Source organism: Sinocyclocheilus anshuiensis, unplaced genomic scaffold, assembly GCF_001515605.1.
Source record: "Sinocyclocheilus anshuiensis isolate Anshui unplaced genomic scaffold, SAMN03320099.WGS_v1.1 scaffold2020, whole genome shotgun sequence".
NCBI classification, from domain to species: Eukaryota; Metazoa; Chordata; class Actinopteri; order Cypriniformes; family Cyprinidae; genus Sinocyclocheilus; species Sinocyclocheilus anshuiensis.
In genome coordinates, this window is record NW_015557276.1 from 440509 (window position 1) to 453569 (window position 13061).

Genomic DNA, 13061 nt, shown 5'->3' on the forward strand with positions numbered 1-13061 from the left:
GACAAAATTTTCATTTTGGGGTGGAGTATCCCTTTAAGACAGTCTTGAGAGGGACCATACATTCAGGTAATGCAAATTCTGGTTACCCATTTATTAGTGTGTGGAAAATAAAATGATTTCTCTTATAGATTTGGCATGCTGAGAAGATGTTGTATGATATCTTGCCATGGTGAGTGAGATTTGTTTGTCCCTCAATAAACCATGCCCTCCATAAATAAAGAGCCGCCAATTGTATCTATGATGGGAAACAATATAAATATATATTTTTTAATAAAAATGGCATCAAAGGCTTTGATCAGTCTATCTGATCAGAGCTCATGCACTAAGATTAAAGTGACTCTCAATTAGTAATAACCTTCTGAAGCACAATTATTATTCATGTAGGAGTACAGGATATTGCTTTGTGGCTTTTTGCATCTCTTCAATGAAATTCTCAGGGACAAAATAACCTATATTTCTGGCTTCCCAAACTCCATTTATCTTACCCGAGTGAACTGTGCCTTTATCCATCTTCCCTCTATATCCTGACTTTCACCACTTTTATACATTTCATAAAGAAGGACGCTGCCAGCACATTTATGTTATTTATAGATGTGTTTGTGTTACTGTAGATTTCAGCAAATGGTTTGAAAACATTCTGCTGTGGTCTGCAGACCAATCCCTTTTATTTACACAGCTTGTCACAAGAAGAGATAGCTGTATATTTCAGTTTAGTTTCACAGTCAGAAATATAATACACTATTGGACATTAGACATTAAATATAAAACATTTCATCACAAAATAAAGCTTTTTTTTTCTGGTTTATTGTCTATGAACATTCCATGTAAATTTATATAATTGTTGAATGCAATTCTTTTTATACACTGATTTGGATCATGTAAGTCATCTCCGTATGACTGGTTGTGATTTCAAAGCAAACATTTTCATTCTTAGCAATAATGTGCACTGATAAATCATGGAAAATAAGACCAAATAATGTAGAAAGTTAATAGGGCCACTGTTGACTCACAAAACATATTTAAAAATAATAGTAGCAAATGTTTTCATATGGAATTACTAAAGGATCTATGGTTTGCATTGACATTTTCCATATGTCATGTGCGCATGGTTCATGTCTGCAGTATATGCCCTAAGCCTTTAGTATGAATTAGCCTTCTGTCTTATTCCTCTTTCTGTAAGCCTGCAAGAAAATGTAAATTGTTCTCTGTATCTAATGTCAAATGTCATATTTTAGGTCATGCAGTTGCACAGCAAATACGCTTGCACAATAGAGCCCAAAATACAGGTAGCCTAATATTCATCTGCGAATTCACAAACGTTGCGCCACTTTATTCACGAAACACCCGAATTTCAAATAACACAAACATCATGTGGAAATGAACACTCTTAGCAGGCTCAATTAATTTTTATCTTATTTTCAGATATTTTATTATCAAATTTCACTATAAAGCTTTATACAGCAGTTATCCTTAAATCCGATCCTCGACTGATTGCTCGTGTGGAGTTCTGAGTGTCAGTACACTGGATTTTCAGACGGATTGTCTTTTTCAAATAACATCATACACCAGTAGGTGGTGGCAAGTGACTAGTCTTTTGAGTGAGTTGTTCATTAATTTAACCGATTCGTTCAAAGTGCTCATTCATTCTGCAATGAAATAAGTGTCACATTTCTGGCATGACAACTCTCGGAGAGTTTAGCATGCAGTAAACATGGCAATGTTAATGTGTTTGGTCTTGGCGGAAAAGATCTGCTATGCTGCTGCGACAGAGCAAGTACTGAGACTTGCTACTGCCAATTCATCCACAGACACGCTGCTGTGAGCATGTAAGAAATACTGCTGCTGCATATATAACATATATGAGATAACCCCCATATATAACAGACATGAAATCACCCTGTAGCAGATCTTCACAGGTGGAGCTGGGGTAGTGGAGGGTTTCTGAAGCGAGCTGCAACTGCTACAGCAAGCACTAGCCAAGTATTTGAATGCTGAGCAGCAAACTCATTGGCTGCAGATGCAACAAAACCAGTCGGCTGCACTGTATGAATAATGATGTCATTATACCAGATTGCGTTAGAACCTATTGGCTTGCGCCCTCTAGAGTTTCATGACATAACTTTTTATTTATGAATGTTTCATTGAATTATTCACTTAACCACTTCATTCAGTAACACATGTTCATTCAGTAATGGCGCAGCAGTTCTACTGCTGCTTTGTTTGGAACTATTTGCATTGTCGTAGAAGACAAGGTAGCCGCCAACACAAGTGGCTTAATATTAACTTCATGCTTATGAAACATTACAGTCATGCTTTTTCTTAAAAACCTGCAAAATTATGATACTGTACAGTACATGTGATCACTGTCGTTATTCAGAAATTATTACAGAACTCATGCTCATATAATATCCTGTTGCTTAAATTTATGGTTACTTTTGGATCTTTTCTAAAGCTTAGTTAAAGGTCCCATATTGTCAAAACTGAAATTTCCTGGCTTTTTTCACGATTACTGAGGTCTAGGGGCTATTTTTTTTAGTTTGACAGCCCCTATATAGGCCTTTCGATTGTGTGGAAAACAGCATCTTTTTATGCCAAAAAACTGGCGAAAGATTAGGGCGTGCCGAAAGGTAGGGGGCGTAGATAAAGGTCTTGCTAATTGATTAGGGTTAGGGTTAAGGTTAAGGTTAGGGGTTAGTTTCTGTTGTAGTATTCTTCTTTCGGCACGCCACCTTTTGCCACTCTTATTACTCAGACTTGCAGCTACCCCTGTCTCACTTAAGTGAGCATGCCAGCTATTTTTAAAGGAACAGTTCATTCAAAAATGAGTATTGTCATCATTTACTCTAACTTCTATGTTTTGAACGCTGTAAATATACATAAAATGCAAAATGAATGTGCATTTTAAAGCAATGACAACTTGATCATTTTGTTTAATCATCCAGAGCTGATGTTCTGCCGTCCTTGGAGGGGTAGGTGTCAACTATTCAAAGGTTGAATAATAGAAAAAAGCATGGTCCCTAAGATAGCACAGGCACGTCTGCCAGATGTCTGTTAAAGATCGCTTCATCTGGAAAGCATCTGCTGTGTACAAACATCTGATAGATGTCTTTAAGATGTCAGTTTTACATGCATTCTAAATCATAAACATCTTAAAGACATTTTCTAAATGTCTATTTGCCGTCTGATAGTAAACGTCCTATAGACGCATTGCAGATGAGCAAACACTCTAAAAAATATGTCTTGCAGATGTAAATGCAGACGTCAAATAGATGACTCCGTACGTGTGCTATCAGGGTAATTAAATAATACCGTAATTACATTGTATGTGCCTTTACATCATTAATGCCCAATTTCGCTGATATTTTAGTGTTATTTGCATTTAAAATCTAAAAAACATGTCTTGCAGATGTAAATGCAGACGTCAAATAGATGACTCCGTACGTGTGCTATCAGGGTAATTCAATAATACCGTAATTACATTGTATGTGCCTTTACATCATTAATGCCCAATTTCGCTGATATTTTAGTGTTATTTGCATTTAAAAATAATTTTTTATCCTTTTATTCTCAAAACAGCCACAAAAGCAACACGGGCCATTAAAAAACATGAAAAAAACAGAAAAATCTCACGGTCCCTAAGTTAAGCATTAATAAGAAGCTGCAGCGGAAGCGTCACGTTTTTTAAGGTGTAACGGATAGTGTCAATAAGAACCTGCGAATAAGAAGCTGTATTCAGCCTTGTTTCTCTTTACTTTAGCGCAAAATAAAAACTTGGATGAACATCAAAAACGCATCACAACAATATGTGACTATTTTACGTTTTGGCCAATCAGTGGCGAATTCGAACGATCTGATTCGTATGTTTTAGAACTAATTCATATTGAAACTGTGTAAAATACTTAGGCTACTTCCAAATACAGTGCAAATTACTGAAATGTATAACTTCTCGTGTAATCACACAGTGGGCTGCGGGAAGACTTCAATAAAACAGCTTGAACTGTAAACATGTCAACAATGGTTTGGAGTATAAACCTAATAATTATATCATTAGAATGCAGTCTATTCAGTGCATAAAACTCAAGATGTGTTCAAAACGACTCAAGCGATGAAGCAGGTCACATATGTTAAGAATATGCTTGCAGTGTAATATGATTTAAAGGGACAGTTCACACAAAAATGAAAATTACCCCATAATTTACTCACCCTCAAGCCATCCTAGGTGTATATGACTTTCTTCTTTCAAATTCAGTAAACATCTTATTGATTATGTATATTTTGTACAGGCAAGCAGATGAAGCCAGAATATAAACGCAGTGTGCAAAGTTTCACGTTAAATGGTTTCCCATAGAAAGATATTAGAAGGAAAACACTGAACCATTAAGCGGATTGCGTTCATATTCCGGCCTCATCTGCTTGCCTATGTAAACTATGCATAATAAATATAGAGAATATTACTGTTTCAAATATATTAAGGCACTTTGTGTTTTAACAACGTTTTGTCGCACTGTTTAAAATGTTTGCAAATGGCCAAAACTTGCAATTTGTTCACATACCTTTGTTTTATTATTTTAAGAGGTGATCTAAATATTTGCGGCTGTGAAACACATGGAAAATTGACAGGCTTGTCCTGCAGTTCTATGGATGTTTTGCCTTCCAGGTCTTTGAGGCGGTCACGTGACTCTGCTTCCATCCATCATATAAAGTGCTCCAACGGCTCCGGGGGTTAACAAAGGCCTCCTGAAGTGAATTGATGCGTTTTTGTAAGAAAAATATCTATATTTAAAACTTTATAAACTGTAATCTCGAGCTTCCACTAACTGTCGTACTCGCGTTCACGAGAGTGTCGTTCCAGTGGATGGCGTAGGATGCAGGCGTAGCGTAAGCGCCGGTGAGAATATGCTAGTCTCGCGAGAACCATGTTTTGTTTACAGCAAAGAAAACCAGTCTCCTCTTGGCTTATATTAAAATCCTCTAATTTTTTTCTTTACAAATCCTCGTTTTGTATTTCTAATTCTTGACCGGTGTTTTGTTTTGCTCTCTCCTCTGCGCTTCCACGTTCGTCACTTCTCACCGGAGCTTACGCTTCGCCTACATCCTACATCATCCGCTGGAACGTCACTCTCTAGTGAACGCGAGTACAGCAGTTAGCGGAAGCTAGAGATTAAGGTTTTAAATATGGATAATTTTCTTACACAAATGCATCAATTCTTTTCAGAAGGCCTTTATTAACCCCCCAGGAGCTGTGTGGAGCACTTTTTTTATGATGGATGGACGCAGTTTATTGGACTATTGAATATCACCCATTCACTGCCATTATAAAGCTAGGAAGAGCAAGGATATTTTTTAATATAACTCCGATTGTATTCGTCTGAAAGAAGAAAGTCATACACCCCTAGGATGGCTTGAGGGTGAGTAAGTCATGGGGTAACTATCCCTTTAACACAGCCGTGGCACCGTCATACATGAGAATTCAGTTATTGGCCAGCTGGCCTACTTACACAACATTTTAGTGACCTGCTGGTGACGGGCTTTCTGCTGCTGACTGCGTACATTAGAGGAGCTGTCTTGTCCCACACTGGCTTTTGCCTCCAGGACATGCAACATCTTCTCGCGTTTTAGCTGCATGCCGATGAGCAAATACAGCACGCTGATGGTCAACATGGGCAGGAGGAAAAACAGCAGAGTGGTGATTTGGATGATCAGGTTGTACATCCAGCGTGGCTTGACCAGCATGCAGGTGACAGAAGTGGACATGGCACCTACTCCTTTCCCTTTGGGAAGAGGGAGGATGAAAATGCCATGGAGGCTGGTGTTGGGAATGGCACACAATACAGACACGCTCCACACGCTCAAGATCACCCGCCTGGCGTGAGTGCGAGTCACTACGTATTTGACCCTGAGCGGATGGACCACAGCAATGTAGCGCTCCACGCTCAGTGCTGTTACATTCAAGATGGAGGCGAAACACACGGTCTCAAAGAGGAAGGTCTTGAAATAGCAGCCACCTTTGCCAAAAAGGAACGGATAGTTTCTCCACATTTCGTAGAGCTCCAAAGGCATTCCCAGAAGAAGCACCAGCAGGTCCGACACCGCCAGACTGAACAGGTAGAAGTTGGTGGGCGTCCTCATGACCTTGTTGCGAGCAATAACGATGCACGTAAGAATGTTCCCCACCGCTCCCACCATAAAGATGATCAGGTAGGTGATACACACAGGCAGAAACACCGGGGAACGTCTGGGCCCCAGATATTTCTCCAGATACTCGTCTTGGTTGAGGCAAAACTCTTCCATCTCCACCTCACTAAGGTTCGACACAATACTGGTATTGCACATCAGGTCTTGGACGCATCTTGATACAGACGTATTCGTTGAGGAACAGTTGGGTTTGGCAATCATTCTGGACCTAGTGATGGAAGATGAAAGACGATCATGGACAAATTGACACATTTGAAAGTGTTTCGAGACAGTGAGACAGAAGGAACTTGGGAGAATAAATAAGGGACTGTGGGAGATTTCTTATTAAAACTAAAATATTCTAATTTTATCTAATAAAAAATGGGAAGTTGATTTATTCACAGAGCCCATGGGGTAGACGGTAATGGTCACAGTTATTATTGCAAAACTTGACGCCATGAGGTGAATCTGATGAGGCTTTTGTATTTTCCAATGAACACCTCATGCAAATAGGCAAATAAGAACATTTTTTAAAGCAAGGCCTCAATTTACCCCATGTCCTTCTATAACAGATTGTAAGCCATTTTAATTTGTCCCAAATCATAATGAACTGAAAGTGCATCTTTTCCAACTAATATTGCTCAGAATTTAACGTATGGACTAGAAAGTTAAGTAATGATAGATAACTGTGATTATGTTAAACCTATAACAAGTTTTTCTTTTAAATGAAGTAAAACACTATTTTATTTACGATTCAGTACTGCTGTATTTAACTCTCTTTATTAACAAATTGATTTTCATAGGTTTCATTTTTTTACAACATGGATAAACAAAGCAAAAATGCTAACACTTAGGTCTCACTTATTAACATTAGTTAATGTATTAACTAACATTAACTAACAATGAGCAATACATTTTTACAGCATTTATTAACCTTAATGTGCTTAATAACAATGCTCATAATCATGTTAGTTTACAGTACATTAACTAATTATTAACATATAAAGCTTTTGATTTTAATAATGTATTACTGAATGTTGAACTTAACATTAACTAAGATTAATAAATACTATTTAAGTATTGTTCATGGTAACAAATATAGTTAACAAATCTAACAAATAAAACTTTATTGTACAGTGTCAAAAAGAAGCCTACTGTATGGCATCTTGTTTCAAAAATATGAAAGCCCTCAAATATAACCCATCTATTGGAAATTAGTAGCTACAGAATTTGAAGTAACAGGACAAAACTAACCAAAAGCAAAAATGTAAGGGGAAAAAATAATAATTATTATAATTAATAATTTAAAATAATTTATGCATTTAGCAGACGCTTTTATCCAAAGCAACTTACAGTGCATTCAGGCAATACATTTTTTACCAGTATGAAAAAAAAGGAAGCAAAGGAAGCTTTTGATTGATTATCCCTTGTGAAAAAGAAGTACACTTTAGCATACTTTTAAAACGCATTTACTTTAACTTTTAAATGTAATATCAAATAACATAGAACAGTGAAAATTATAATCAAGTACTTTTGACATGCTTTAGTGTGGTAGTCAACATCCAGTCAAACAGTCAAAATAGGTGTACTTCTTTAAAGCATGACAGAAGACTATTAAAACACAATGATTTAAAATGTACTTTAAAGTAAAGCTTTTAATTTGACATTTGTATTAATGTCATTTAAAAGTGTATTTAAGTGTGTTAAGAAATAGTCATGAAAGAGTCTCTCTAAGTTTATTTCAGTGGACATTTATTTCATTAACATTATGTTATCTGCAAATACAGTTTTACAAAATATATACGATTTTAAATACACTACAAGTGCACATTCAGTATAATTAAGATTCAGTATAATTAAGCACACTTCTTTTTCTCAAGGGTATATAAACATTGTAAGAACTACAGCATGTGTTCCACAGAGATTCACACAATGCTGTTTTGTTTTTCCCCAAGCGCTTGCATGAATCAAGAGGAAATGATGTATGCTTTGTGTTTTTTAGCATAATCATATGAGAGATCAACAAGTGTGTCAGATAAACTAAATAAAAATTTGTTGTCAAAATTAACATTGGTTCACACAGGGAACAGGGAAAAATACACAAGTAGAAATTTAAATTGTTCAAGCGCCACAATTAGGGGTTATTCACAAGTGTTTTTGTAATTAAAAGTGAGATGCAGGGCATTGCATTTTTTTTTTTTTTTAAAGTTTGAACTACTTTTAACTTAGTTTTTAAAAATACAATACGTTGCAAAAGAGACGTGAGCGCAAACACGCTTATCTAGCCTAGCGGATATTTACATAGAAAAGTAGCACACTGGAATACAAAAACGCATTCTTTGTGAATGGCCCCTAACTGAGACAATTACAATGTTCTCTGTCCTCTCACTTGGAGATAATGCAAATGTGTGAGAATCTAAAAGTGACCCTAATAGCCTCTATTACTCATTATAGAGTATTCAAAGCTAAAACATTGGCTATAATGGAAGGAAACTGAAATCTCCTGAACTATCATTATGTTTCACGATCTGCACTGCATATTCATATAATAGTTCTCTGCTTTTCTTGGAGGTTTCAACAAGATTTGAGGCAGAGTTGACCTGCCCTCCACCCATGTCTCTGAAACGGGTCCATTGAAATGACAGGATGTTGAGTGCTGCCATCCTCCTCTGGTGACAAAGACATGATATTCATAGTTTCTGACAGAGCACTAAAATAACTGTTTTTACAACTCAAAACTCAAACTGCATTAAAGATTTAAAGCATCAACACTCTTAAAAATAAAGGTTCTTCATTGGTTCCTCGATGGTTCCTTGAAGAACCTTTAACATCAATGGAATCTTTCCATTGCACAAAAGGTTCTATAGTTAAAAAAAACTTCTTTCGATTATTACAACCTTCTTGACTGAGAAAAAATGGTTATTTTAAACTGTTCACGGAAAGGTCCTTTGGTGGAACCCAAAACGGTTCTTCAAATGGCATTGCTGGGAAAACCTCCATTTTGGAACATTTATTTTTAATAGTTAAGGACTGAAGACTAAATAAATGTATTATTTATTTATTTTTTTGTGAATGTGCTTCTTGGCAGCAGAACTGAGACTCCATGAGCCGTCATGAGCAAAGATAGCAGTTTCATATCATGTTGCATCATTTCTGGATGGTCTCTGAAGTAATTTCTCATGCTCACAGCCTAGTGTGACCAAACCGAAAGTGTAGAAAAATATTAGTCATCTGAGTAACTGGATAATTAGAAATAGATATGCATGTTGTTATGGATACCAATGACTTTTAGAGGTGTACGTGAGCAATGCAGGGTGTGGATGTGACATCTTCACGTGCATGAATGCATGAATAATGTTCAAAGCGGCTTCCCTATAGACCCGTAAATTGCATTTCTAACTGACACTGTGACCAGTGTTAACTTTTGTCCCTCTAATTTTTGTTCTTGCTATGCAGACTTAAAAAGCAACCTGAGCGGAAACACCTTGTGTACTGACCTGTGTTCACTGTACATAAAAATTCTATAAAGGCTTAAAACTATAATAAAGAAATTAATTTCTACATTATTTCTTACATTTTGCTAGTCCCCCTTTTTGATGATTTTATGTCTGGTTGCAAACAAAACGGAACACCCTCTGTCATTATTTGTTATTAATGTTTTAATTAAACTCCATTGTCTTGTGCAATTAAATTCATTCTGAAGTGACACTCCGTGGAAGTGGCAAATCAGAGAGATGTGACCTCCAAAATCAAATACTGATGAGATACAGTTTGTGGCTGGAGATATTTAATGCATACAATTATTCTATTATTAATTGTCCAAGGCACCATTACAAAAGACCGGCAAGCAGATCAGACTAGCAATATAATGCACAAGTTGAATAGACCACTTTTTTTATTATTTTGTGGAGGTAAAACAGCTATATACAGATATGTTGCTGGAAACACTCTTTGTTTAAAAAAAAAATTATAATAAAAAATTAATCTAGGAGAAATTGTCACCACAATTGTCACCTGTCTCCATCCTGCTGTATTCATTGTTTCATTTTGTTTTTCAAAGAGCAATTTCATCTGTTTTTTCTAATCTTAACACTGCATACTTTTTTACTCATCTTGTTCACTGTCATTTCAGTGGAACTGTGATTTCTAAAGGCACTCACAATGAAGCTGTAAGAGGTGTCGCTCTTTCATTTGACTAACTGCTCCTCCATGTCAACTGGAAAGTCTTTTCCTGGGCAACTGAAGGGATCTCTGACCCAAGCAAATGAACTGAAATCCTCAATGAAATAACAGCCGAATTGTTGTTTCAGTCCCTCAAAATGTTGAGTGATTATATCAATCAAAAGAGATATTTATCCCTGTCTCTTGCACACAGTCGGTGAAGTTGGGATACATGTCCTCATTTTTATTAATCAGCTGATCACACCAAAGATCCAATTTGCCAACGAATGGACTGACTTTGTCTGAAAGAAGCAAGATGTTGGCATCTCTCCCTTGCATCGATGTGTTCAGCAAATTCAACCAGTCAAAAATGTCTACGAGGTGCTAACCACAGGGGGTCGTCCAGGTCCAGGTCCAAGGTCGGAATTAATATCAACAAGAAACATATTCACCTCTGACAAAGAATTCTCTGACGAAGTATTCAAGTATCCTCTGACAAAGTATTCATGTATTCTGCTCATGTTCAGCTCCCATTTCCTGACAAAGCAAGGAAAACAAGGGTGTATTTAATCACCGTGCTTTAATGAAATTGACAATTTGCAATGCCTGCATTAAAACAGTCTCAAGAGACTCAGGCATTTGCTTTGATGCGAGAGATTCGCGACGAGTCATACAGTGGGTCCACTTGGCTAAATTCTGGACACGAGTAACCAGACTCCTAGTCATTGAATGGGCCCCATCCATGCATATCCCAACACATTTATCCCGTGACATGCCTGCATCCCGTATATACCCATCCAGAACTTCAAACAATACCTCGCCAGTTGTGTGCTCTGGAAGAGACCGACAGAAAAGAATATTCTCCACAACATAACCATTTTTGACATATCTGACATTGTAAAAGATGATGCACTGTTAACTTTGTAAAATACGTTCATCTTATTTGTTTCTGCTCTGTTGACATTACTCATTATGACTGAGTTTTTATTACTTTCCGTTATGCACCTGTTGCTTAAAGCATTGCAGTTAAGTAACCTGAACTTAATTATTTGTGCTCAGCGAAAAGGTCAAAAATGTGGCTCCGTTGTGCATGCGTTACAGAGGATAGCAGGCAGGCGCACGCACAGAACACGGGCACAAGCACTTGTGCCACCGTGGGCATTTTCAAAGGACTTTTGCGTTCTTCTTCCATGTTGTCGAATGGCAGTAAGTTATTTACTTCAACAGTCTATAAATATGTAAGGGTAAATATGGCAATGGCAAAGTGTTGTCAGGTGGTAATTAAAACAAAATAAACCATTTGAAACGAGCCGCAAAATTAACTTGTCTCATTCTGAAGGGATTTATTTACTGTTAAAGACCAATTGGATGTACATTATGTTGGACACTGATTTAATATTTACAAAATATACTGTACAAGGTTGGGATGGGATCGGGACATGTGAGTTAGCTAGTTAGCCAGTTTGGCTATCATATCATTTTAGGCATATGCAAAGAGCACGCTCAAGCAGAAGCACCACCACGGAACTATTTAATGGGCATTTTGCGTTCTTCTATCATGTGGTCGAACTGTGGTAAGTTATTTACTTTGACAGTTTTTAAATATGTAAAGAAAAAGTGGTGTAATTGTAATATTTGAAGTGTCCCATGAAATAAGTCCCAAAATGTCTGCATCTCATTCTAAAGGGGTTCAATAACAATACCAATATCAATAACACCCAATGTACTTGTTATTCAATTCAATTCAAGTTTATTTGTATAGTGCTTTTCACGATGCAACTCGTTGCAAAGCAGCTTTACAGAAAATTAAAGTTTCTACATTATATTTAGTAGCTTATCAGTGGTGATATCTCAAGTTATCTCAAGTTGATTTCCATATGGCAGAAATGTACAGTAAAAATCAAGCAGTTAGTTAAGGTCATGTAATCAAACAGACGGTGAACACTATTAACAGCAATGATTATATGTTGCGATCAAACTTATACAAAAGTTGGAAGATCTGTATGTTGTCTGAGGGTTGGCATCATCTGAGGTCCTCTGAGGGCTTGGCATCATCTCTTCTCAGGTGTTCGGTCATCTCAGGTCTTTGTAAGGGCTGGATCCAGATTGAAGCTTGTGTAATTCCTAGTTACCACGGGATGCCAATCAGGCAGAAACAGAGAAGGAAACATCGTAAGAAGGATGGAATCTACGCTAATATTAGTCTGTCTCATTCTTATTCCAAGGTCACCGTAACCATCCGGACCGTAAATGGTGGATCAGCACCTAGAGATGACCTCTACAGCCCTGAATGTCAGCAGAGACCATGACAACTAGATGAGCCCCAGAGACAGATCCCCTGTGAAGACCTCATCAACTAGATGGCCATTGGCACAAATCCTCAGCGAAGACCATGATAAACCACACCATGATGGTTCGTCTGGCCAGAGGAGAACTGGCCCCCCGTCTGAGCCTGGATTCTCCCAAGGTTTTTTTCTCCATTTCTGTCACCGATGGAGTTTTGGTTCCTTGCCACTGTCACCTTTGCTTGCTTAGTTGGGGACACTTAATATTTGGCAATATTGTTGACTTGATTGCACAGACATTATTGGAAGAGAACTGAACTGAGCTGGATGATGACATCACTGAATCAATGAAGAACTGACTTTAACTGAAATATTTACTGTTTGCTATTGTCCTGTAAGAACCTCAGACACTTTGATCTTCTAAGATATGGACAATACACA

The 13061-nt window shown here is 37.2% G+C and overlaps 1 protein-coding gene across 1 annotated transcript; it reads right to left on the reverse strand.

Moving 5' to 3' along the window:
- Nucleotides 1–4359: 4359 nt before the first annotated feature.
- On the reverse strand, nt 4360–6396 carry LOC107679056 (neuromedin-U receptor 1-like; the record flags this gene model as incomplete). Its single annotated transcript, XM_016474471.1, has 2 exons — nt 5504–6396; nt 4360–4369 (listed from the first exon to the last, which is right to left on the reverse strand). Coding segments are annotated over exons 1-2 (903 nt in total), but the record flags the coding sequence as incomplete, so codon positions are not given.
- Nucleotides 6397–13061: the final 6665 nt, after the last annotated feature.